The 27,728-nt window shown below is 42.0% G+C and overlaps 1 protein-coding gene across 2 annotated transcripts in view; it reads right to left on the reverse strand.

Annotated features, from left to right (window-relative positions):
- The window catches only part of LOC102915996 (V-type proton ATPase subunit S1-like protein), a 34,580-nt gene extending 16,347 nt beyond the window's left edge, over positions 1–18,233 (reverse strand). Inside the window, exons 1-4 of one of the 2 annotated variants that reach the window (XM_006980471.4) lie at positions 18,072–18,233; positions 10,580–10,620; positions 10,269–10,330; positions 9,584–9,801 (exon numbers count right to left, since the gene is read on the reverse strand). In XM_006980471.4, coding sequence (XP_006980533.1) covers positions 9,584–9,801; positions 10,269–10,330; positions 10,580–10,620; positions 18,072–18,166 — 416 coding nt within the window. In that variant the 5' untranslated portion in view covers positions 18,167–18,233. Of the gene's footprint in view, positions 1–9,583; positions 9,802–10,268; positions 10,331–10,579; positions 10,621–11,669; positions 13,881–18,071 lie in introns of those variants that run through there. The other variant, XM_042261603.2, reaches the window with a different exon arrangement.
- Between the last annotated feature and the right edge of the window lie 9,495 nt (positions 18,234–27,728).

Below are 27,728 nucleotides of genomic sequence, written 5' to 3' on the forward strand. Positions count from 1 at the left end.
TTTTTGGTTTTTCGAAACAGGGTTTCTCTGTGTAGCTTTGTGCCTCTCCTGGAACTCACTTGGTAGCCCAGGCTGGCCTTGAACTCACAGAGATCCGCCTGGTTCTGCCTCCCGAGTGCTGGATTAAAGGCGTGTGCCACCACCGCCCGGCAGCTACATGCTTTTATATACAGAAATATACCTTGCTCTGGCAGCTAAACTTTGTAATTTAAGATTTACCCATGTAAAATAATAATAATCTTAAAGACATAAAAGGATCATAAAAAACAGCTGAGGTTTACAAATATATGATAGGACTAGAGTTCCAAAGAGTCTGGTTGCAATGATGGACCTCGGCAGTTTTCCAGTGTCAGGTTATGATCACCAAAAACATATATATGCTGCCAAAGGTAGGGTCAAAGAAATCATCCAAGCCTCTAGGTAAAGGAACCAAAAAGATTATAAATAAATCTCAGATACTAAACTTTGGGGTTGTTTGTACTCTGGAGCTTGGTTTTACTTTATACAGATTATGATGATGCCATGTTTTCTCCCCCTTAAAATAAAAAAAAAGGTACTTTATTGTTATTACAAAAGACATTTGTAAGATCTTAATCTTTTAAAAACACTTTTTATAGTTAAAAACCAATGACTTAAAAATGTTTCTCCTTACCCAAGGTACATTCAGGCTTAAGAATGTTGTCTAGCCTCTTTGTATTTGCTAAGTTTGTTAAACTTAAGTTATTTGGATAAGCTGATACATATATTGATATTTTGTTTTGGTTTCTTTACTGAACCTGTATTTGATGCTAGAAGAAGCTTCAACTTCTTAAAAGCTTAAAAGCACTGTTTTTAATAGTCAGTCATGAGTAATTAAGTTTCTTTTTAATTGTAGTCAGGATAAATAAATACTGACGAAATATTCCAGGAATAAGTTTACTCATTTACTCAGTCCCTTGCATCTGTTTTCAGGGTTGAGCTTGAAACAAGTAATTAGAAACAAAGTTTGTCTATTCAGATACCTGGACGGCCCTCATACTTCAGAGATCTATAGAATATGGCATTTAAATGTTGATTTAAAAGTTTATTATATCAGACAGGCTTCCAGATCCTAGCAGTGACCCAAGGTCTCCAAAGAAGATTACTTACGAGGCACCACAATATCTCTGCCTGGATTATGACAACGCTGACCACAGGGCAAGATGCCCCAATGCAACGCCTGCCACCAGGACCCAGCCCAGACTGTGGACAAGCAGTAGGACACTAAAATTGATTGCACCCTTTTGCCTGGTCAAGGTCAGTCTTCCTGTCTCTATTCCACAGAAAAATACCCTGCCTTATAGGCCTGATGGCGGAAGAAGATTGATGCTGTTCTGACTGGTGCCTCCAATGCTATGGAGACCTGGGTAGGGACTGATCCCTGTAATTTATAGGATTGGATGCTTCTTGGTCTGCACTCAGATATAGTTTATCCTTCTCGGATCTCTGACAGTACTGATGGCTAGGCTAGCTCTAACTTTGTCAGCATGGCAGCATCAACCAGATCCTTCTGCAAGGCTATAGCTAGCTTGATAGCTCACTTTTAAAAAAAAAATGTTCTAAGATATAAAACTTTAAATAAATCATAAAGGTTCAAATATGAGTCTAAAATGAGATATGTTTCAGACTACTCTTGTGTTCTATGGTTCAGAGCTTAGCATTTAGGAGTCCTGATGAGCAATGACTACTTACTGTTCAGTCACAAGCTCAACATTTTGGATCTGTTTTAGATGTCATCTGAATATGTCTAAATGTAAACCTAGAAGTGCTTCTCACCAGGCCAAAAATCTCTGTCCAACTTATACCTGGCTTTCTGGACAGAAAAAAATGCCCAAATTTATAGTTCTTGTTAGGACTCAAAGGTATGAGTCCACTTCTGCTATTTTACAGATACCCATTATCTGCTTTGTCTACAATATAGATTTCAGTACAGATTTATGATACTAATGTATCTAAAACTTTTATGTCACTTTGTAAGTAGGCCTCAAAGGGTCAAAAGAGTCATAAAAACCTAGACCCACTTCACAGAGGTCAAAAGAACCCCAGATGAGTATTCCTAAAGATGGTATTTTTCCTCCCTCCTGGTCTTGGGACTACTGCTTTTCCCATTACTAAGGGTATGGACCTAAGGGTTCCAAATAAGTTCATAAATTTTAACTTCTGTTCCTAGTTTAAATTTGTCTCAACAGATTTCTACTTGGCTGGCAGGCACCTCCAAGTTTCAGTTGCTGACTCCACTGCTCCAGACGACTGTGGGCTCCGGACTTGCTAAAGGCTAACATGGACCAGCTCAGCTAACATGATTCTTCTCTGTCCCTAGGGGGTCAGGCAGCTACATGCCACTGACAAATGCCCTCTGCCTAGTCTTTGACCAGCTTTTCAGCCTTTTAGTGGGGGGGGGGGCTGATAATGGCGCCCCAATGCCAGCTCGAAGCAGTTCCAGAAGAGAATATGTCGTCCCATATTCCTTGTTCAAAAAAGGCTGGAATGCTGGGTCAAAAGAAAACTCCCTGGCATAGAGACAAGATGGCTAATTATACATGGACTATGCATGGCCATTACAGGCCATGAGTTAATATAATACCATAATTTTAAGATTAAAATTTACAAAAAGAAAATGGGGGAATGAAAGACCCTAACCCTTCAGGCTTACACGCCCCAAACCCCAGGAAATAAGGAACTAAAGAGAAAACTAATTCCAAGAGCAACCTGACTCAGCCACTACTCAATCACCCCTACAACAATGTAACAATGTAAAGAGATTTCTGTTAAGAGATGTGCTCAACTGTGACTGGGATAGTTGCAAGTGTTCCAGGAAGGACCACTGTGACCTTTGTGTAAACTCCATTCCCGCCCTGATACGCCCCTTGAGGTTTCAGGAAGAATGTATATGTGGACGTGACTGTACCCACTCTGTGATCAGACCATGATCTTGTGAAACAAAATTGTATGGGAATTGTAATCTTATGGCCTTTGTGGGGTTTTCCTTTAAAAGCCCCCATGGGGCTACAGTAAGATGTGACTCTTGCTCTCAGGACAAGAGTAGCCCATCTGTATAGTTGCTTCAATAAAAACCTCGTGCTGTTGTATCAACTGGACTGGAGTATGGGTTCTTGGGGTGCCCCATCGAGAAAGTAGTACCCTGGGTCTGGGGTCTATCAATCCCCTTTACCGATATATCAATATATCCATTTCCACCCATCATCAAGAACTTTAAACAAGAAACAGAATTCAGGAATAAACAAGCAATTCCGGTTGAACCATATATATATATATATATATATATATATATATATATATATATATATATATAGTGTGTAAAAAGAATGCACACAGGAGTGCATGCATAATATGTTACAGTTCATACAAAACATCCTTGCAGGCCAGAAGAAAAGCAAAGACTCTTCTGAAAGCATCCATTGTACTAACAAATATTGAACAGGGGGTTTGTAGAACACAAAGGGAACATTTCAGATTTCCTCTTCCTGGACAAGTAACAGAAGAAGAAAACATTCTCAGATGCCTGAAAAGCAGAAAAAGGCTTTCAAAGTGGTCTGTTCTCAATGGGGACATTTACTTAATCTGTTCATCTCCACCCACTCTGTTCACACTCAAATGCCCCAAGATTCACTGAAACTTGGCCAAGTGTCCTCTTAAACACAAACTGTGGAACAGGCCATGTTCTGTAATTTGAGAATCGCTCACCATGACCAAACACACCACCTAGAGGCAAAGATTGGTCCTGAATAAAGAAGGTTTCCTGAGGAGCCCACAAAGATGGGTACGCCCTGCTGTGCAATCCAAGTTCATTCTAAGTCCAGGGTACTCTGACTCTTAACATTTGGAGGTGAGACCGAGCCTGAAAAGAACTTAACTTTTCTCCCTTCCTTCCTCCCTTCTTTCCATCTTTTCTTCCTTCCTTCTACCTCCAAACAGTACAGGCTTTTGTCAGTGTTCTTGGTTGGCTACCAGAATCAGAGAATAAGAACAAATTGTGGGGCTGGAGAGATGGCTCAGTGGTTAAGAGCACTGACTGCTCTTCCATAGGTCCTGAGTTCAATTCCCAGCATCCACATGGTGGCTCACAACCACCTGTAATGAGATCTGGTGCCCTCTTCTGGCCTGCAAGGACACATGCAGACAGATGTGTATACTTAATAAATAAAAATAAATCTTAAAAAAAAAAAGAACAAATTGAAGGAGACATCACACACCTCCATTGCAAGATATAGAGAAAACAAACTAGAACCTGGCTGGAAACCTTCCTGCTGGCTGGCTAGCTTACAAAGCACAAAAGACTGTCCTTCAGGATGCTCAGGAAGTAATGGTTTCAATGATCCAACCCAGCTATGAACCCTGCAACCAAAAGGCCAACCTGCTTGGCAAGATGTACCTACCTGCACAACAGTGGCATGTTTATTGTGAAGGAACTAGCTGCCCTTTGATTTGGGGTAGGGACATGGGAGGGATACCCATACCTGGTGTTGTAAGGCCAGCTAACAGTTCAGGACTGGGGATATCAGAGGCCTTCTGTGAGGCTTAGTACTATTGTTTAACTAAATTGGCATATTAATATCTATGCACATATTTGAAAGGACCAAGCAGATGCCATAACAGGCTGCTCAGTCTTCTCTCAGAGATCAGGCCTCAATTTCAGTTTCCTGAGACTGAGCAAGCAGTTTCTGGGAGGGCCATGAACAAAAGACAATTAATCACTGATGCCCTTGCCAGCAGGGACAGGGAGATAGGGCGCACCAAGCCTGGGCCACCGAGTCAGCCCCCACAGTCAGTACATGCTAGGCCAGCCAGCCTCCACAGCATCTCAAGGACAGAGACTGGGACTTGTCCAGGCCTGCCAAAAAAATGGATAACTGGCAGAGATAGATAGGCACGGAGGCAGCGACAGGCAGAGGCAGACAGGCCCAGTGGCGGTGGCCAGAAGAGATATACAGGCCCAGCAGCGGCTGGCAGAGACGGTAGACAGGCCCCGCAGAGGCAGACAAACCCGGTGTGGAGGCAGGCAGGCCCAGCAGGCGGTGGCCGAAAAACAGTTGCAATAAAAACCAGAAACTGAGCTATTACAGCTGAAGAGCTAGTGAAAACAAGCTCTTAATCAAGAGCTTGGAACAGGGATGCCTTTAATCCCAACCCCCCGGGGAAGAAGCTATCTCCATGGGACGGAACCAGAATGAATCTGAACACTCCGTCTGAGGCCAACCCAGGGCCCAGCCACTGATCCTGCGAAACCCAACAACTTGGAGGTGTTGGTGAGACTACCCCGCTCAGCTGAAACCCATCTGGGAGAGGATTCAGATCCCTACAGTTGGAAGTCTGAAGAAACAAGATCAGCTGAGGAGTTGACGAATGAACAAAACGTGACCTGGGAACACAGAAGAAAGTGCTGCCCAGCCACCAAACCAGATCACCAGAATCATAAGTATATACTTCACCACTGAGATCAGCTGCTCCTGAAGAAACAGCCCAATAGCACCAATTTAACCAAGAACTCCTAGTGAACCAAGACTAAAAATTAGAACAAGAGAGACACTCTCAGACACAGACACTGCCTGCACCGAGCAGAGGAAGAGATGAGTAGACGCCAGTGCAAAAATACAGGCAACAACATAAAGACCTATATGGCAACATCAGAACTTAGTAATTCTATACCTGCAAGACCTGAACATACCAAGACAGAAGAAACAGAAGAAATCAATCCTAAAAATGACTTTAAGAAGATGATAGAGGCCCTTAAAGAAGAAATAAAAAATTCCCTTAAAGAGGAAATAAAAAATTCCCTTAAAGAGGAAATGAAAAACTCCATTAAAGAGGAAATTAAAAAACTCCCTTAAAGAAATGGAAGAAAAAACGAACAAAAAATGGGAAGAAATCAAAGAAAGCCAAGAAAAAGCAATTAAACAGATGAAAGAAACATTCCAAGAATGAAATTTTGAAAACTGAATTTGAGACAATAAAGAAAACACATGCTGAGGGAATGCTGGAAATAGAAATCCTGACTAAACAAACAGGAACTACAGAAACAAGCATAACCAACCGATTGCAAGAGATGGAACAGAGAATCTCTGACACTGAAGACACAATAGAGAAAATAGATTCGTCAGTCAAAGAAAACACTAAAGACAAAAAAGTTGTAACACAAAACGTCCAGGAAATTTGGGACACCATGAAAAGACCAAACCTAAGAATAATAGGGATAGAAGAAGGAGAAGAATACCAACTCAAAGGCACAGAAAATATATTCAACAAAATCATAGAAGAAAACTTTCCTAACCTAAAGAAAGAAATACCTATGAAGATACAAGAAACTTACAGAACACCAAATAGGCTGGATCAAAAAAAAAGTCCCCTCGCCACATAATAATCAAAACACTAAACACACAGAACAAAGAAAAAAATATTAAGAGCCGCAAAGGAAAAAGACCAAGTAACGTATAAAGGCAAACCCATCAGAATAACACCAGACTTCTCAATAGAGACTATGAAAGCTAGAAGGTCATGGACAAATCTTATGCAGACACTAAGAGACCACGGATGCCAACCCAGACTATTATACCCAGCAAAACTCTCAATCACCATAGGCGGAGTAAACAAAATATTCCAGGATAAAACCAGATTTAATCAATACCTGTCTCTCACTACAGATGGTTGTGAGCCACCATGTGGTTGCTGGGAATTGAACTCAGGACCTTTGGAAGAACATGCAGTGCTCCTAGCTTCCCCGAGAGAGGGAGGTACTTCCTGTGTCCCTGTTTAAATAATCTTTCTGTTCTGCCTTCTCATTGGTTGTAAACCCAACCACATGACTGCCTCATCACTGCCTGTAAGTACCGCCCTCCAGGTCTTAAAGGCGTATGTCTCCAATACTGGCTGTATCCCTGAACACACAGAAATCTACCTAGCTCTTCTAACCACCACGCTCTCACTATGGCTCTAATAGCTCTGACCCCAGGGCAACTTTATTTATTAACATAAAATTAAAATAACATTTCAGTACAAATAAAATATCACCACACCTGTCCACAAACCCAGCCCTACAGAAAGCACTAGAAGGGAAAATCCAACCCAAAAAAGCTAAACACATCCATGAAAAATCAAGCAATAGATAATCCCACACCAACATACACCAAAGAAGGACAACACAACACAACCACAAAAAAAAATAACAGGAATTAACAATCACTGATCATTAATATCCATCAATATCAATGGTCTCAACTCACCTATAAAAAGACACAGGCTAACAGAATGGATAAGAAAACAGGACCCATCCATCTGCTGCATACAAGAAACACACCTTAACTTCAAAGACAGACACTACCTCCGAGTAAAGGGCTGGGAAAAGGCTTTCCAAGCAAATGGACCTAAGAAACAAGCTGGTGTAGCTATCCTAATATCTAATAAAATAGACTTCAAACTAAAATCAAAAGAGATCAGGATGGACATTACATATTTATCACAGGAAAAATCCACCAAGATGAAGTCTCAATTCTACACATTTATGCTCCAAATAAAAAAGCACCCACATTCATAAAAGAAACACTACTAAAGTTTAAAATGCACATCAAACCCCACACATTATTAGTGGGAGATTTTAACACACCACTCTCACCAAAAGACAGATCTGTAAGACTGAAACTTAACAAAGAAATAAAGTACCTAACAGATGTTATGACTCAAATGAACTTAATAGATATCTACAGAACATTCCATCCTAACACAAAAGAATATACCTTCTTCTCAGCACCCCATGGAACCTTCTCAAAAATTGACCACAGGCTTGGCCACAAAACAAATCTCAACAGATACAAAAAAATTGGAATAACCTCCTGTATCTTATCAGACTACCATGCCTTAAAGTTAGACCTCAACAACAACAAAAATTATAGAAAACCCACAAACTCATGGAAACTGAATAATGCCCACCTGAAACATCAATGGGTCAAGGAAGAAATAAAGAAAGAAATTAAAGATTTCCTAGAATTCAATGAAAATGAAAGTACAACATACTCAAACTTATGGGACACTATGAAAGCAGTGCTAAGAGGAAAATTCACAGCTCTGAATGCACACATAAAGAAGATGGAGCAATCCCATACCAATGAATTAACAGCACAACTGAAAGCTCTAGAACAAAAAGAAACAAACTCACCCAGGAGAAATAGACGCCAGGAAATAATCAAATTGAAGGCTGAGATCAACAAAATAGAAAACAAGAGAACAATACAAAAAATCAATGAAACAAAGAGTTGGTTCTTTGAAAAAAATCAACAAGAGAGACAAACCCTTAGCCAAATTAACCAAAAGGCAAAGAGAGAGCACCCAAATTAACAAAATCAGAAATGAAAAGGGAGACATAACAACAGACAACGAGGAAATCCAGAGAATCATCAGATCATACTCAAAACCACAAAAGTGGAAAACCAGGAAGAAATGGACAATTTTCTCAATAAATACCACATACCAAAATTAAATCAAGACCAGATAAACCATTTAAATAGACCAATAACCCCTAAAGAAATAGAAATAGTCATCAAAAGTCTCCCAACCAAAAAAAGCCCAGGACCAGATGGTTTCAGTGCAGAATTCTACCAGACTTTCAAAGAATGAACTAATACCAATACTCTTCAAAGTGTTCCACACAATAGAAACAGAAGGAACACTTTCCAAACTCTTTTTATGAGGCTACAATTACCCTGATACCCAAACCACACAAAGATGCAACAAAGAAAGAGAACTACAGACCAATCTCCCTCATGAACATTAATGCAAAAATACTCAACAAAATATTGGCAAACCGAATCCAAGAATACATCAAAACAATTATCCATCACAACCAAGTAGGATTCATCCCAGGGATGCAAGGATGGTTCAACATACGAAAATCAGTCAATGTAATACACCATATAAACAAACTGAAAGAAAAAAAACACTGGGGGTAAGGAGAGGAGGTGGGAGGGGGGAGAATAGGGGAACCCGTGGCTGATATGTAGAACTGAATGGTATTGTAAACTAAAATTAAAAAAAAAAAGGAAAATGTTTACATTTTCAGAAGTTTAGTCCATTATCATCATGGTGTGACTTGGTGGCATGCAGGCAGACATGGTGCTGGAGAAGTAGCTGAGAGTCCTACATTTTGACTTGCAGGCAAGGAGAAGCAGTCTGAATACTGGGTGTGGCTTGAGTATATATGAGACCTCAAAGCACATCTCCTACAGTGACACACTTCCTCCAACAAGGCCACATCCACTCCAACAAAGCCATACCTCCTAATAGTGCCAGTCCCTGTGAGCTTATGGGAGCCAATTATATTCAAACAATGACAGAAGATGACACAAAATTGGGTGGTTAGATGGAGGGGTGGATCTGAGAAGAGCTGGAGGTGAACATGATCAAAACAAGTTGCACAAAATTCTCAAAGAACTAATAAAACATTCTTTACTACGTGGCCTGTTCTTTAGTTTAGATGATGAAGGAAAACAAACCAGTTTGTCATGGTGAACTTACACAGTACCTCGGAAGGCTTCCTCAGCCGGGAAGATTGACTTACATGGCGCTTTCCTCACTGCAGTTTGAGTTGCCGGTGTCCACTGTTGTGTTTGGACCAGGTGCTTCATCTGTGAGGTCCAGCCAGGTCTGATTCTTAAATTTCACTGTGATTCTCTTGGTCCAGAAGAGGATGCAGGGAATGCCATCCCTGGAGAACTTAACAGGATTATGATGACTGTAGACGCTCCAATGGCTTTTGCTCAGATTGTCATTGAAAGTCTAATTAACCAAGTAAAAGAAATGTAACAGATACATGTGCATCCTTGGAATCAGAGACTTCCTACAGATAAAAAGGTTAATTCGTATCCTGTAATCATGTATACATGTCATTATTTATTTACTTAAAGAACAACACAAAGAATGGACCAATTATTCCAGTGTAATTGCAAATGAAAGAAAAACTGGTCGAGAGACAGTAGCAAGTAATAAAAGATACCCTTGCTGGGGGTAAGGAGAGGGGGTGGGAGGGGGGAGAATAGGGGGTGGTTCCTGTGGGAAAACCACAAAATGGAATACTGTGATGAAAAATGTAAAATTAAGAACTGTATGTTGTTCTCAACTTCCCAGAGTTCAAGTAAGATTATGTTAAAAATTAACGTAACTGTTGTGTATATATTCACTGTAGCTCTGAAAGCATTGAAAAGTGAGCATGTTATTGTTAAAGTTTAAGGTCCCAACAGCCATACCTGTGTGATGGGTGTTGTTGTAAAATTCTGGACTGGTTTCACCTCTCCGCTGTGCTTTTGATCTGTCAAATAAATAATGATGTGAGTACCAAGGCTTGATGCTATCAGTTTGTTAACCTAGTTGAATGATGCTGATGAGCTAATCACTGGTATATATCCTGTTTGGGCTTAGCATTTGAAACGCCCTAGTTGGAACGATTTTTCCAGGAGAGATTCTAGTACAAACAGCACCAGTGAGGTTAACATACCCCCGAAAAGGCCTTTCTTTATCCCTGCCCCCAGGGAAATACAAGGGCAATTCCAAGTCTTACCACTCCGTATAATCACTCCTTTACTTGAAGAGGCTTGCGAACTGAAATTAGAAATAGAGTTTTAAATGCAGAACGAACAGCTATAGAGGAGGCTTCCCAGAAGCTTTGAGAGGCTGTCTCAGCTGTGTGCATATCACTCGGGAGCATGCTGTCGCCACTCAGAATACGACATTTTTTAAGTGAGAAATTTCTTTTTTTTTTTAACTCTTAAGATTGATTGATCTATTTATTTATTTATTTATTATGTATGCAGTGTTCCGCCTGAATGTATGCCTGCAGGCCAGAAGAGGGCACCAGATCTCATTACAGATGGTTGTGAGCCACCATGTGGTTACTGGGAATTGAATTCAGGACCTCTGGAAGAGCAGCCAGTGCTCTTAACTGCTGAGCCATTTCTCCAGCCCAAGTGATGAATTTCTGATTTAAATATAACACACCCTCTCCAAACAAAATATAGAAAACACAGAAATTCCTGAAATTTTTCTCTTTTTATGAATCAGTTCTGATCCTTGCTGAATGTTATAGCGACTCAACTTGCATGCCAAGCAGTAAGCTAGCCACCAAGCTTTAACCAATGACAAAAACATAATAACATGTAATAAATTATTTTACAGTGAAATTTTATATCACACTGTGTCACTATATTATAGACAAAATATTCAATATTTGTTATTTTTTAAAAAAGGATAAATTCAGCCAGGCAGTGGTGGTGCACGCCTTTAATCCCAGCACTCTGGAGGCAGAATCATGAAATCTCTGTGAGGTCAAGGCCAGCCTGGTCTACATAGCGAGTTCCAGGATAGCCAGAACCACGCAGTCTCAAGAGACAATCAAGCAAACAAACAAAAGACAGATTCAATGGCCAAAAAGGGAATTCTGAAAACTATGAAAATAGAAATTACGATCTATAGCCTTCTACTCTTTAGCTACACTCATATAAACAAACATATACCACATAATTTTCTTTTTATAAAACTTAAAAATATATTGAGAGTATATTGTTTTTCAGCCTGCAATTTTTGGACTTCAGTGTGTTTCACAAACATTTACCCATGTTGTCATTTTTTGGACGCAATTTTGAGTTTCTTACAGTATTAACATCATGAAAACGTATCGTGGTGTCTTCAGCCATGTTCCTAGTCTCACATATTTATGTTTTAGTTTAAATGTCCTCCAAAGGGCCAGAAGTGATGGTGCATGCCTTTGATCCCAGCACTCAGGAGGCAGAGGCAGCAGGATCTCAGTTCAAGGCCAGCCTGGTCTACAGAGCAAGTTCCAGGACAGCCAGGGCTACATAGAGAGACCCTGTTTCAAAAGAAGAAAAAGAAAAAAGAAAAACGTATAAGACTTCTAGCAGTGAGAGCCGGGGATGTCCCTGACTCTGTTGCCTGATTTGAGGACTCATTCCTCCTGCCTGAGAGCCTCATCCAGCGTTGGTGGAGAAGAGGGTGCCTGGTCTCACTTCAGCTTGATATACCGTGGCTCACTGATATCCATGGGATGCCCACCTATATCTGAAGAGAAACAGTGGAGGAGGAGTGGATGAAGTTGGGGGTGAGGGGTAAGGGTGCTGGGAAGAGGGGAGGGAGGGGAAGCTTTGGTTAATATGTTTTTAAAAAGCCCTCCAAAGGCTCACTGTGACTGTAGATTGGGCAGACAGTTGGTGGCAGGCGGGGTATGGGAATGTCCTTAGGTCTCTGAGAGTGTGTGGTGGTTCTTCCACAGCCTAGTGATGGTTCTCCTACAACCCTCAGTAGTTCTTGTGAGAACATTGTAATAAAGAGAGCAACAGTGATCCCTCTTGTTCTCTATTTCCTTGCTCAAGGTATGACTTACTCCTTGTTCTGGAGACTCACTCCATCTCACCATCTGCCATCAGCCGTGGACCCTCACCAAAACTGACCAACTCAGATCCATGCCTTTCAATTTCCAAAACTATAAGATAAATAAGCCTCTTTACTAGAAGATAAAGAAGGCTATTTTTGGTTTCAATATAGTATATGTAATGAAAAGCTCACTAATAACAATTGTTCCCAGGGCTCCGACATTGTAGGATAGTGGTTCTCAAAGTGTGGGTCTCAACCTCTTTGGGCATCGCATATCAGATATCCTGCATATCAGATATTTACATTATAATTCATAACAGTAGCGAAATTACAGTTATGAAATAACAATGAAAATAATTGGATGGTTGGGGGTTACCAGGACATGAGGAACTGTATTAAAGTGTCACAGCATTAAGGAGGTTGAGAACTCTGTTCTCAGATATTACAGTGGATTGTTCTTTAATAGCAATTCCTAAAGTAAAATTGTTAAGTAGGGAGGTAGAGAACTGTTTTGTCATGTATTCCAAGTGCAAAAACATGCAAACCAGGGGATTGGAAAGAGGCTCAGTGGTTGAGACTTTGTATTACTCTTCCAGAAGACCCAAGTTCTATTCCTAGAACCCATGTCAAGTGGCCAACAAATGCCTAGAACCCTAACTCCAGAGGAATCTGACAACTCTGGCCTCCTTGGGTACTAACACATAGGTGGTGTGCACTCACACACACATACACATACACATAATTTAAGATAAAATAAATCTTTTTTTTTTTTTTATTTTTCAAGACAGGATTTCTCCATGTAGCCTTGGCCATCCTGGAACTCCCTCTGTAGACCAGGTTGATCTTAAATGCACAGAGCACCTGCCTCTGCCTCCAAGTGCTGGGATTAAAGGTGTGTGCCACCACTGCACAGCAATAAATCTTTCTTTTAATGTCAGCCAAAACACAAAATCTTCCCCATGATTCCCAACCCACCTTCCAGCCGTAGTAATCAAGTCACAGCCAATCTTAGTTCACATATAATTAAATAGAACTGATTACAAATTACAAATACATTATTCTACATTATCTAGTAAAAATTTCTACAGATGACAAATTTGGGGAAATGCCGACTAGCTGCTCCTTACACAAGTATGCAACAATTGGTTCATTTTGATCAACTATACTCAAGTGTAACTTTAGTACAGGAAACTGTCCATGTAATCTAATCAATCCTGTATGTTTTGGCACAGACGCATAGCCATGGTGCTACAGCTACAATAGAGTAAAAGAATATTAGTGGTACTCACCAAAAGTTCTCCAAGGATTTCTACAGTTCCCTTCACCTTCAGCCCTCCACCCTTCATCCCAAGCAAGTACAAACTCGTTTTGCATGAGTTTGCATTTTATACAATTGTAAATTAACAGTCATAACATTTATCTTTTAGTATTTGGTTTCTTAATCTTTTTTTTTTTTTTTTTTTTTTTTTTTTTTTTTTTTTTTTTTTTGGTTTTTTGAGACAGGGTTTCTCTGTGTAGCTTTGCACCTTTCCTGGAACTCGCTTTGGAGACCAGGCTGGCCTCGAACTCACAGAGATCCGCCTGGCTCTGCCTCCCGAGTGCTGGGATTAAAGACGTGTGCCACCACCGCCCGGCCTGTTTTCTTAATCTTAATACAACAGCTTTGGAATTTGTGTATGCTGCTACATGTATCAGTGCTTAATTCTAATCCATTGCTAAGAAATACCTCACTGTATAGATATAATACATTTTTTATTTGTCTATGCACATATTGACAATTTCAGGCATGTATAAACTTGAATTTTGTAGCTTGGGACTTTATAAACAAAGATTTAAGACTTTCATGTATACTAGTTAGTGTGGAATGTGGTTTTTTTGTTTGTTTGTTTTTTTCTTTTTGTTTTTCCAGTTCTGTGGAATGAACTCTGGCTTCTTTTGTACCAGGCGTGTGCTCTCCCGCTTAGCCACACATACACACAGCCTAGGAGACATTGCTGTTTATTTTAAGACGTCCCTTGTGACCGAGGTTGGTATGAATCAGTCCTCTGAGGCCAATCTCCTCCTGGTGCACTTGGGAGCACTGAGACATTTAATTTCCTGAACAATGAAAGTAATGTATATCTTATGCATACATCTCTACCTACCTAACTCCAAATTCTCCCATGTGAGTTGAAATATCACTGAAAATATGATAGAAGAACGAACAAGTAGAAAACACTCCCTGGAGACACAAAGCTTTCTCATACCCATGAACAGAATTTTAAATTTTTATTTAGTTTGAATGGTATTCAAAAGCCATATATCATAACACCAACTTATACATCCAATTTTTAAGTGTCTTCATTAACAAAAACATAAAAAATGGTGAAGTATAGTTTACATAGGAAAGATAAAAGTATCATATCAATTGAGAATGTTTAGCTAATAGAAGATAATTCTAGATATTTATTGAGTAAAAGTATATTAATGAATAAATAAATAAACTGTAATACTGTTAAACTGCTTGGTTTGAGGCTTTATCTATTAATTAAATTTTCTCATGTGTTCATTAATGAAGGACTTAGAGTAAACAAAGAAGTCCACTGTCACTTCAATGCATCTCTGGTCTAACCATACAATAGCGTCATTCTTTTTTAAAACACTGCAATGCAGACAGGCTTTGCATACAACCCTAAGCCTGACTAAAGTAAGATCTTACTGGAAACTTAATTTCAACCGGAACAAAATATGCATCACTACATACTACCTGAATGACAGGAAAAACTGACAACCATCCACAATTGTCTGCGTGGATAGGCTGAGAAACACTGATGTAAGAAAATTAAACCTTGCTTGGCCTGGCAGCCCAGGCCTGCAATGCCTCAGGAGTCAGGGGCAGAAGGGTCAAAAGTTCATGATCTCCTGAGTCTATATAGGGTGTTCAAAACCAGTTTGGGCAACTTAGTGAGACTCTTTCACAAAATTACTGTATTTTTAAATGGCTAGATATCCTAATGAAACCTATATCAATGTATAATTGATATAATCTAACAAAAATATTTTAAGTGGCTATGGGCCTGCGGAGATAACTCATTTGGTAAGCACACAGAATTCCATGCTTAGAATCCATGGAACACAGTGTCATACACTTGTAATCTTGGCACTTGGTAGGCAGAAACAAGAGGGTCCCTGGGACTCAGTGGCTAACCAGCCCAGCTGAATCAGCAAGTTCCAGAACTCTGAAGAGACCCTGTCTCAAAAACACAAGGTAGAAACAGAGGCAGACCTCTGTGAGTCCAAAATCAGACAGACCATCATAGGAAGTTCCAGGCCAGGCAGGGCTGTACAAGGGCCCTGTCTCAAACAAACAGAAGAGTAAATCCAATCTAGAATTCCAAAAAGAAGGAATTGTGACTTTCAACTCTATTTTTTTAAACAGGATTTTTGTCCTTTTGTATATGTGTGTGTGTTTACATACATGCATGAGATGTATGTGTGTGTGTGTTTACATACATGCATGAGATGTATATGTGTGTTTATATGAGTGTGTACAGAGGCCAGAGGAGAATGCTGGGTATCTTCTCTTTGTCTTCCCTCTTGCCTACTCCCTGGAGACAGGTTCTCTCACTGAACCCGCAGCTCCCTGCTTTTCAGTAGTCTCCCTTTCTCTGCTCACAGCGGGGCTGGGGTGACGGGTGTCCATGGCCAAGTCTGGCTTTTCTACCTAGGTGCTGAGGTCCGGACTCAGGTCTTGACTGCTGCAGGCACGCTCTTAGCGGCTGAGCCACATGAAGCCCAGCACTCCACACTCTTCTCTTTAAACTTAGGAAGTGTGCGTCATACCAACACTGCCGCCATCTCTCTTAGGAATAGCCCTACAGTGTTAAGAGATGTTTTTAACTGCAGATCCACGATTTGAAAGAGCATTTACAAAATAGGAGTTGTTGGTTCCTCCATGGTGACTGAGCATGCGTTATTAGATTAGGATGGTCATCTATGTGACTTAACTTGTTTTTGTAATTTTTAATTATCATATAAAATGCTGGGTTTCATTCTTGGGTTTTCAGACATAATTTGCTGTCATTGACACCCCTTTGCTCTCTGTACCCCCTGTCCTCTTCCTTCCCCAACAGCCCCCTTCTACTGTAAGGACACTGGTATTCAATTACCTCATTTTTTCACCCTTCCCAGCCCTCCCGTAAGACCTCTTTTTTCCCTTTTCATGCTCCCTTTTCTAGCTTCCTGACCTACACTTGTCCTTCCTTCCACACATATATAAAAATCAAAATCTAGGATCTGCCTAAGAGAACACTCATTTCTGTTTCTTCTACGTCAGGGATGCTTCACCTAATATTTCAGTTCTACCCATTTTCTTGCAAATGTAATGATTATTTTTTTTCTTTGGGTCTAAATAAAATCGTATTCTGTATATATATCACATTTCCTTGTTCATTCGCTTGTTAGTAACATCTAGGTTTTGTAGCTATTGTAAAGAACACAGCTGTTTGTGTAATTTCTAAGATCTACGCTAATCAAGGCAGAATTTGAATTTTTTAATTTTCAAGACTATTTTTGCCAATGTAATACAAAAGCCACTCATTTCCATATAAACTTGGTGGAGAAATATTATGTCTTATAGGCTGGGATATAGCTCGGTGGTAGAGCACTTGCTTAGCATTCATGAGGCCCTAAATGTAACCACTGCCTAGCACAGAAGCACAGGATTCCACATTATTACAAAGCCAGGCACGGCAGTGAATGCCTGTTATCCCAGAACTTGGAATGTAAACTAGGAGGATCAGTTCAAGACCATCACTGACTATATAGATAAATTCAAGGACAGTGTGGGCTACAGGGGACCTGTCCCAAACAAAGCGTGATATGACATTTAACCACATGAGACATTTAAGCCACATACTGTTTCAAAATAAGCTTGAAAGAAAGCACTGATTGACTTAGGGGAGAAAAGAAGAAAACATCGCGAGTATCTGTTCTTAAAGCTGTTATCAGCTGCTGACTACGGAGTTCTTCAAGATGCTTTGCAAGCTCACCCTGGTTGCTGCTGTGCTGTGTTCACACGAATTTCCCTGATGCCTTTGGTGAGATGGCACATCGTGAGTAATTGGGAAACAAGACATTCAGTAGCTGCAGTGGAGATTCTAAACACTTTTTAAGAGCTAAGTCTGTGTACTTCTTTGTAAGGTACGGAAAGAAAACAGACAAAGGAACAAAAATGAGGCTTGTTAATTATAAATTCCGCGTCATAAACAATCACTACCTTTAACCCAGTCAACGTGACCTAACATCTTTCCTCTGGGATCACGAGTTATACATTCCTAAGGTCTCCACTCACGTAATTATGACAGGAGAAGCTGTGAACTTAGCCCTTATTTACAAATGCAAAAGGAACCAGAGCCAGGGCTGATCTGCGAGTCAGTTAAGGAGTGGTATATTTAATACAAATGCAGTGTTTCTTAGTGTTTTGAACAATAAATCCTTGCCTCTCACCGTAAACGTATAATATAATAAATATTGTAGTAGCTGTATGCTCTAACCTAGCTTATACATTTTTGAACCATAAACAGATGCAGATATGTAACTACATAAAGAAATGCCAAAAACATCTAATTTCACACTTGCACTGAGGTTCACAAACACATTGCATTAAAGGATGGGCGGTTACTCACCCTACATTCTTCCAGGCAAGTATCTGGTCCAAAGTGGCTGAAAACACCATACATAAAAACAGAAGTGAAAAACTGAACAAGAATTTTCTTCCCATCAAGAAACGTATGCCTTTTCAAACCAAGCACATCTGTTAATTCATGGAGCAAACAGCAGAGGCTGAACTGTTCTTGCCAAGTGACTGGCAGCACCTTCAACCAATAGAAAGATAGCTTTCCCAGGATGTGCTATGGGGGAGCAAAGAGCATGAGACCTGGCAATGTTCGATCTGGAGCTCAGAGCTAACCCAGCAGCGTTTAGCTTTTCAATTATTCATCGCATTTAAAAAATTTTAGACAGCACTTTAAGAGAAAATACATTGCTAGTAAGCCCTTTATGGGAAGTTGCACCATTATGGGACTGTCACACATCTCATAAGCTTCTTCTTATGCTACTTTTCAGCAAATGATTACCCTTTCTCTCAAATCTATGAGTATATATTTTTACCATACATTTTAAGTGAATTGGTTAGTAAAAAAAAAAAAAGTCTGGAATTTACCTATGTTTCCAGATGTGTCCTAGATTACAGCTCTCCATTAAATGCAAACTTTCCATCTACGGAGAAGACACTCTGGCTTTGGAGTCAAGAGCTGCTGAAGGCATGCCCAGTGGGATGGTTCCCAGAGCTTCTCTTGTAACAGCCAGGCAAGCTCTCCCTTCCGGGCTGGTTTTCTGCAGAACAGGAACACAGGGACAGGAGTGCTTAAAGAACTGCCGCAGAGGGGAAGGGGAGGGGATCTGAGCACAGGACAGAGGGGAAGGGGAGTGGATCTGAGCACAGGACAGTGGGGAAGGGGAGAGGGTATGAGCACAGGACAGTGGTGCGTGTGCCTGCAGATGTCAGAACAAAATCCAGTGTTTTCTATGCTGCTATATTCTGGATAAAAAGGATTCTAGTGAAGATAAAATTAAGTGAAATGATAGACAAAAGCCTTGGGTAAATCAAATCTCAATTCTATGAGTATATATTTTTACTCATATTTTACCTTGCTCCCCGCAAAGTCTACAAAACAAAATCCAGAAAGGTTTTACATTTAAAACACACATAATAAGATTCCGTAACACTGAAAGCCTTCCAAAATGAAGCAATGGGCATGTTTGTTGCTTCGGGACCTTGATACTTTTAATGGGAAAATATTGGCAGTGGAGAGAGGCTACCTTTAACTTTTTTTAATTATTGTTTTATGTGGATGGGTGTTTTGCCTGCATATATGTGTATGCACTGCATGTGTGCAGTGCCCCACCCTCAGAGGCCAGAAGAGGGTCTCAGATTCCCTGAAACTGGAGTTACAGATGGTTCTTAGGCACCATGTGGGTGTTGGGAATCCAACAGGGGTCTTCTGGAAGAGCAGCCTGTGTTGTTAACCACTGAGCCATCTCACCAGCCTGAGACGGGCTGTTTTTAAATGAAAGTTCAGGGAAGTAACAGACACGAGGGAAACTGAGGACTTGTTTGATGATTCTCGTCTTCTTTAGGTGCTGTCTCCCCCTCCCACGGCACCAGGCTCCCCTTCAGAAAACAGCAGAAGGAAATAAAGCAGGGTAACCCGGGAGGTGGGAAAACACAGCAATAAAGGGGGGGGTTGTGATAATAATTTAATGATAAACTAGATGAGCTGGCACACATCTGTTAGCCAGCTGTTATATGCTGGAGGAGCTGGCACACATCTGTTAGCCAGCTGTTATATGCTGAAGGAGCTGGCACACATCTGTTAGCCAGCTGTTATAAGCTGGGTGAGCTGGCACACACCTGTTAGCCAGCTGTTACATGCTAGAGGAGCTGGCACACATCTGTTAGCCAGCTGTTATAAGCTGGAGGAGCTGGAAGCAAAAAGACCAAAAGTTCACCAGGTAGTGGTGGCAGCGGCGCTTGCCTTTAGTGCCAACACTTAAGGAGGCAGAGGCAGGAGGATCTCTGTGAGTTCAAGGCCAGCCTGATCTACAGAGGGAGTTCCAGGACAGCCAAGAGCTACGTGGAGAAACCCTGTCTTAAAAAAAACAAAACCAAAAAACAACAACAAAAAAAGAAGACCAAACGTTCAACTTCCCTCTCAGCTACACAGTCAGTTCAAGGTCAACCGGGGCAACGGGAGACGCTGTCTCAATAGTTAGTAGTAATAAGTTTAGTAAAGCGTCTTGTGCCATGACTCATTTCTTCTACCTCTCACACATACTTTTCTGCCTTTTTCTCTTTCACTTCCCCACTTCCGCTCTCCACCTCCCCTTTTATCTACTTTCATGTGTTTCCTGATTCTGTGGAATTTCAAGTCCTAAGGCAGGTTGGAGAGCAGGAACATAGATTTCTGTAGGGCTGACAGGTAAGCTATACAATATCCAGTTAAACTGGAATCCAAGAAAAACAAGTAATGGTAACATGGGTGCCCCACCCAATATTTAAGACAGAGAACATTGGGCTGGAGAGAGGGACCAGCTGGTAAAGTCCTGCTGTGCAAGCCTGAGATCCAAGGTAGATTTTGAGAACCTGTGTGTAAAAGCCCGGCACAAAGGCTCACATCTCTAACCCTGGTGCTGGGGAGGCAGGAGGACTCCTAAGGCTTGCTGGCCACCCTGGCCTACTCTGCAAGTCCCAAGCCAGTGAGAAACCCTGTCTCCAAAATCAAGGTGGGTATCATCCTGAGGAATAGGAGTTGATCTTTGGCTTACACACACACAAAGCTACAGTGTATATAAAAGTCATGATTATTCATCAGAAACTTACATTTTATTGACTAGCCTACGCATGTAACAGTTAAATCTGGCAACCCTGGCCCCAGGGAGTCCTCTGCTACTGAACACTTCATGTTTTTTCGGGTCACAAGGATTTCTCTGGCATCTGAGTTCTGTGTGTGGAGGTTTAGGTGGGGTGGGGAGTCTCTGTTCCTGTATTTGGCTCAGATGCTACAGGCTCAAGAATTGCCCTTCAAGTAGCAAGACTCTAGAACAGTCATGGGTCTGTAAGAGCAGCATATGTAGCTTAAACTTTCTAGTAGTCACATTTTAGAGAAGTAAAAATAAATGTGAAATTAATTTTAATTTCAATGATAATTAACTTGATATATCTAAAGTACTGCCATTTTTCATTTGTTTTTTTGTTTGTTTTTTTGTTTGTTTTTTTGTCTTTTTCGAGACAGAGTTTCTCTGTGTAGTTTTGGTGCCTGTCCTAGATCTCTCTCTGTAGATTAGGCTGACCTCAAACTCACGGAGATCCTCCTGCCTCTGCCTCCTGAGTGCTGGGATTAAAGGTGGGCGCCCAGCCCCATTTTAAGAATTTTTAATGAAACATCTAGCATTCTTTGCTGCCCTCACTCTGAGATATACATCTATAACCGTTCTCCGTGCAAGTTCATCAGATGCCAGGTGTTGAGCAGCTACTGTATGAGAGACACAGAACATCTCCAACTGTAAAAGCAGCTCCCTGAAGTCCTCTACAGTGTCAATGACACTGTCTGTTCCTCGGAACGCAAACGGGGAGGAAGTGTCATCCCAAGACCATCTCCCACTGTGATGAACCGGGCTTTGTGAATGCCGAGAAATATAGTGTTGTAAAAATCATTCAGAGAACTGTGCTTGGGTATCATTCAAGCCTGTGCACACAAAACTGTTAGTTTTAAATCAGGTATTGTATGTCTTTAAGATTCTAACATTTTAACCATATCACTCTTTTTGTTGTGAGATTATCTTCCTACTTGGTTAAGAATATTAAAAGCAGAATAATTAATCCCTAGTAGGTTTCACACATTTTAAAAGAGAAGTCACAGTTAAGACGTGATTGTCTGAGAATAGCTCATCTTGTGACTTTGCAGGAGAAAAACAGTAGAAAATTGTTAATTGGCTATCTTACAGGTGGAACACCAGGGAATGGCCATGCCTCACATTATTCCTGCCTCTCAGGTTGTTGGGGAGCCTTTGTCAAGAACGTGGAAAGCCTGAGATTTTATCCACTTGCAGCTGACAAATTAGCCTTCCTGTTTTAGAGATGGTGGCAGACACCAAGACTCCTGGGTGAAAGACAAAGGCTTCATGACTCGTCCTCACTCAGCAACTCCATGAGCATCACTATACCTGTGTCAGTGTGGAATAGACGTGGGAGCTGGGACCTAGTTGTGGGAGGTGGGACACTGAAGATATGCCATCAAAGGATACAGTCTAGCTCTCTCTCTCTCTCTCTCTCTCTCTCTCTCTCTCTCTCTCTCTCTCTCTCTCTCTCTCTCCTCCCTCCCCCTTCCCCCCCCCTCTCTCTCCTGCCATTTGTCCACTGCTGCGGAGGTCTGCCTCACCAGAAGCCTATGGCAGCACAGGCAGTCCATCATGCCCAGAACTTCTGAGACCACGAGCCAAAAAGAAACTTTTCCCCTCTCTTGGACTTGGGATGTCACAGTGATGAGAACCCGACTAACCCAAGGAGACCAGATCATTCACAGTGTTTAGGAAAAACCCCTGCCTTTAATTCTAGAGGAAAAGCACCCCTATTTTCAGTGGTACAAACAAACCTGCTGTTGGCTTCAAAAGGAGAGAGACACGTTTTCTTGTTTCACAGCTATTCACTGTGAAAACAGAAAGGGGAAAAATTCCAGAACAAAAAAAAGCAAGCGGTTCACAACACACGCAGAAGATGCAGAAGCAGGTAGAAAATTTTTCCTCAGCAGCGTCCAGGAGGCACAGGAAGTTGAACAGCTTTGCCTGATCTTCTGCCTTGTTATGTATTACTAAATGAACGCTACCTGGAATTTTGAATATCAAAAATTCATCTTTCATATTCATATGTGACCATACAGAAGTATGTTCACACAAGGGAAAAAAACACATCTAACTTAATTTTGGAAGCATATACCAATAGACGTCTGTATTCATCCAAACCAGTCCAAATGGTAAATTAATGATAATGGTCTTTGCACGATGACTCAAAATCCAAATCTCTCTGCTGCCTACAGCCCAGAGTGGCCCCTGTTGCTCTCTCCTCAGCTGCTTGCCCTGACCGCTTTGCAGGCACACAGACTGCCCTGAGCTGTTTAACATCCATAACAGGTCACATGCATTTCCTCCGAGGAGGTCAACTCAGCTTTCCTTGTAACCAGACATCACGACTTGCACTCAAATATTTATTTACTTATTTATGTTGTTTCCTCACCAGAAAGCTTGCCCAGTGAAAGCAGGGACTTTGACTAAAAAATATGTACGTAGAGTTCTAGTGGACACTCAATAAAATGTACTGAATGAATGAACCCATTGATCATCCCACATAATGAATCCCCACTTCTAGCCATGTGGTTATGACTTCTAGGGCCTGAATTTTAGATCACTTTAACTAGAAAATGAATTACTCCAAACATTCCATAGAATTTAGTTGACTAAAAATAGAACTGACTAAGTATTACTACACCCATCTATGGAAGTGCCATTATGAAATCCATTATTTTATATGCTAAAATAATAAAATGAAATAAAACAGAAATGACAAACCCAGGTTACATTTGTTCCCCCAGCTAACTGCTGTTGCATGTGCATCTTGCTCCTGGCATGCAGGGGGCTGTGCAGGGTGGATAATTCTGCATTAAGTTCAGGACCTCACTGGTGCCAAGGTTCCTAGCAATTTCCATCAAATCAACTTCTGATTTGATTGGAATCAGACTAGGAAATCAAACAGTTACAAGTGCTTCTCATTTAAATGTTAATGCTTCTTAGTGGAGGTGCCTTTCCACTTCATGAAACATGGCTCAGGCCTAAGATTAATTAGTAGCACGTATCACTCCTCAAGTTCCACTGAGACAGGAGGCCTGCTCGTGCATACATTTGTCCGTCCAGCAAACACTGATTGGCACTGTACCAGATTCTTTACCAGGAATGTTAAGGGGGGAAAAGGAATCAAATCAAATCAAACAAAAAACAGTCTTGGCCAGGCAATATGCAAAAATGGAAACACATGATGGCTGAGGCAAGCATCTTTAAAAGGTGTGCGCGGGAGGCGGGCAGCCTTCTTGATGTCCACTTTCACCCAGGTGAGGGCTGAGGAAAGGAGGGAGAGGAGGGGTGGCCGGTGTGAACAGAGACAAGAGATTTTGATAAGGGTTTCCATTATTTGCCGCGCGAAAAGGATACATTTACGAGCTAATGGAAACATGAAGTAGAGAGAAGGCTTGAAGGTAGACTCTGACCTAGAGAGAAAAAGGCCTTTAGTAGTAGTAGATAGCGGGGAGGGGGTGTTGTTGATGTTGTTGTTTGTTTGTTTTACCAGATGCTTGCTGGGTCCCCAACTCAACAGAGACAGAAACTACTTTGAATTCACCGACATGAAGCTCACTATGGGAAAAGTGCTGTTCAATGCCGCCATTTACTTAAGGCCTAGCCTCGGCAAGCAGAATGTACTGGTCTGCTTGAAGAGACAGACCTTCACTAGCACATTTCATTTCAAAGAGAACATCGCATGTGCTTATCAAGTCCAAGATGTTGTTTTATTTATGTGTAGGGTGGGTCAAGAGTTGAGACAGTATCTCATATAGCACAGGATGCCCAGGAACCTACCATGTAGCTGAGGCTATCCCCGAATGCCTCATCCTCAGGCCTCCACCTCCCCAGTACTGGATTGTAATTATGTGCCTAAGGTATTATTTTCATGATAATAATTTCCATAATAGACAACATAGATTTTGTGAGTTTAGCATAAAGCCATTGAATAAATGGTAAAATTCCTGTGCACATACATGTATTATTCGTTGTATATGAAGTGACAGCCGTGTTACTAGTGGCTGATGACAGTGACTTCTGAGACCTGTAAGAGCAGAAAGCAATTTTTCTCATTTCATTTTATTTTATTTATTTTTTTAATTTTATGTGCGTTGGTGTTTTGCCTGCATGTATATCGGTGTGAGGGTGACAAATCCTCTGGAACTGGAGTTGCAGACACTTGTGAGCTGCCATGTGGGTGCTGGGAATTGAACCCCTGTCCTCTGGAAGAGCAGCCAGTGCTCTTAACCATTGAACCATCTCTCCAAACCTAATTTTTCAAATTTAACTTTTTATTGATTCTTTGTGGAGTTCACATCATGGATCTTGATCTTACTAATCTCCTCGTCCCTTCCCATCCACCCTCTACCTTTGTACCCTGCCCCCAAGAATAAAACAAGATAAAATTTAAAAGAAAAGAAAAATCTTATTGTGGAGGTTGCAGTGAGACACAGTGGGCCACACAGTCCTTTAGTCCATATAGTGTTACTTGCAAGTGTTCATTACACTGAGTATCGTTTGTCTGGTTTGAGGACTCTGGTTTTTGCTACATCATCAATACTGGGCCCTCACTGGGGCTCCTCTTGGATATCCTGTTGTTGTCCTGTGTCATGGAGATCAGGTAACTTGGATCTGCAGGACCAGCCCCTTCACGTGCTCCAGCAGATCACAGATGGGGTGAATGATGGGATGGGTTAACTCATAGCTCTGGTTCTGGGTCTGGGTGGTTGCTGGGTTGATCAGCCCACCAGCTTTCCTTCATCCTCAACAGCAGGGTGAAATCTCCAGGACTGCTCCGGCTACCTCACCCTATGTAGTAAGGCCCAAGAGTTGGGGTTAATTCTCTCGGCTCTCATGTCCTCGGGGCTGGCTCACCCACACCTACACCCCCAGGGCCAGCTCTACTGGGTTGCCTAGTCAAGGTGTAGGGTTCACTCTGCCTAGGGCTGCAGCTGCTGAGAGGCGGGGCCAACTCTCTCACTCCTGTGACCTCAGGGATGGCTCTCCCACCCACCTCGAGGAGGAGGGTGCTTCTCTCCCTTGCCCATACCACCGTATGGTAGATGAGAGGCAAGCCTCTCACACAGTCTTGAGGCCAGCTCACCCACGTCTCCAGAAATGGGCTCAGGTCTACTGTGTTGCCCAGGCAAGAGGCAGGGCCTGTTCTCCCTAGTGCTGTGGTTGGTGAGGGGTTAGGTCAGCTCTCCTGCCTGCCACAGGTGGCTGGGGTGGGAGTGCGGGTACATCTCACTACCACATGGCAGACAAGTGGGAGGGCAGGACCAGCTCTTGCTGTGAAATGGTCTGTATGTCAAATTACTCTGATTGGTCAATAAACAAAACACTGATTGGCCTGTGGCTAGGCAGGAAGTATAGGCGGGACTAACAGAGAGGAGAAAAGAAAGAACAGGAAGGCAGGAGTCACTGCCAGCCGCCACCATGATAAGCAGCATGTGAAGATGCCGGTGAGCCACGAGTCACGTGGCAAGGTATAGATTTAGAAATGGATTAATTTAAGATATAAGAACAGTTAGCAAGTCTGCCACAGCCATACAGTTTGTAAGCAATATAAGTCTCTGTGTTTACTTGGTTGGGTCTGAGCGGCTGTGGGACTGGCGGGTGACAGAGATTTGTCCTGACTGTGAGCAAGGCAGGAAAACTCTAGCTACAAGCTCTCCCACTCTCATGCCCTCAAGGCCAGTCCGCCCAATGCTCTCACTCCCCCCAACAGGGTCAGCTCTGTCATACTGCCCAGGTGAGGTGCAGGACCCGATTACTCTCTTCACTGTGGTAGCTAGTGAGGGGCAGATCCAACTCTGGGCTGCCCTATCCTCTGGGCCGTAGGTGGTAACAGAAGCCAAAGACGTCAACACAGACCACGGCTGCCGCAGGTGTAGACATGGCCCTTGGCTGCAGCTCAAGCCTGAACAGCAGGCCACCCACCTCAACCTTCTCCTCACTGCCTTCACCTCTTTGGATGTGCCTCTCTTCACAAGGACATGAACCATTCTGTCTTGTAGCAGGATCCCGCAGCCACTTACAAAATAATCACCAGAGGCTTATATTAGTTACCAACTATATGGCCTATGGCAGGCTTCTTGGTAGCTAGCTCTTTCATCTTAAATTAACCCATTTCTATTAATCTATGTTTTGCCACATGGCCATGGCGTTACCGGTCTGCTGTCATCTTGTTGCTCTTTGGGTGGCTGGCTCGCACCCCCCCAACTCTGCCTGTCTTTTCTCTGTATCTCTGCTTGGATTTCCCACCTACCTCTAAGCTGCCTTGCCATAGGCCAAAACAGCTTTATTTAATATCCAATGGGAGCAACACATATTCACAGCGTACAGAAAGACATCCCACAGCACTATCTCTCTCTCTTCCACACCTCACCATATATTTGTTCATCATAATAGAGCCCATCAGGCACCAGGTAGGCCTGTGTTTTCTCTTCCAGGCCCAGGGCAGAGTGCCCAGACCAGCATGTGGATCTTTGCCTCCCTCCCAGTCTTGGGGTGCTGTGTAGGTTCCTGTCTTCTCTAGGGGGCCACAGTAAGCAGCTTCCACGAAAGTCATTTATCTAGATATCTGGACTGGAGAGATGATTATGCTGAGAAAGCATAATGGTGCCGGACAGCAGGGATTCATGGGTGAATTTTTCCCAGCCCAAGTCTGGGGACCTCGGATGGAACCGTGCTGGTCCTCGACAGCCCGCCAGGCCTAGAATTGACCTGCAATTTTTTTAATTAACAAAAAAAGAAATACTGTCGCCGGGTGGTGGTGGTGGCGCATACCTTTAATCCCAGCACTCAGGAGGCAGAACCTGGCAGAGCTCTGTGAATTCAAGGTCAGCCTGGTCTACAGAGCAAGATCCAGGACAGGCACCAAAACTACAAAAAAA

Source organism: Peromyscus maniculatus, chromosome 15 (genome assembly GCF_049852395.1).
Source record: "Peromyscus maniculatus bairdii isolate BWxNUB_F1_BW_parent chromosome 15, HU_Pman_BW_mat_3.1, whole genome shotgun sequence".
NCBI classification, from domain to species: domain Eukaryota; kingdom Metazoa; phylum Chordata; class Mammalia; order Rodentia; family Cricetidae; genus Peromyscus; species Peromyscus maniculatus.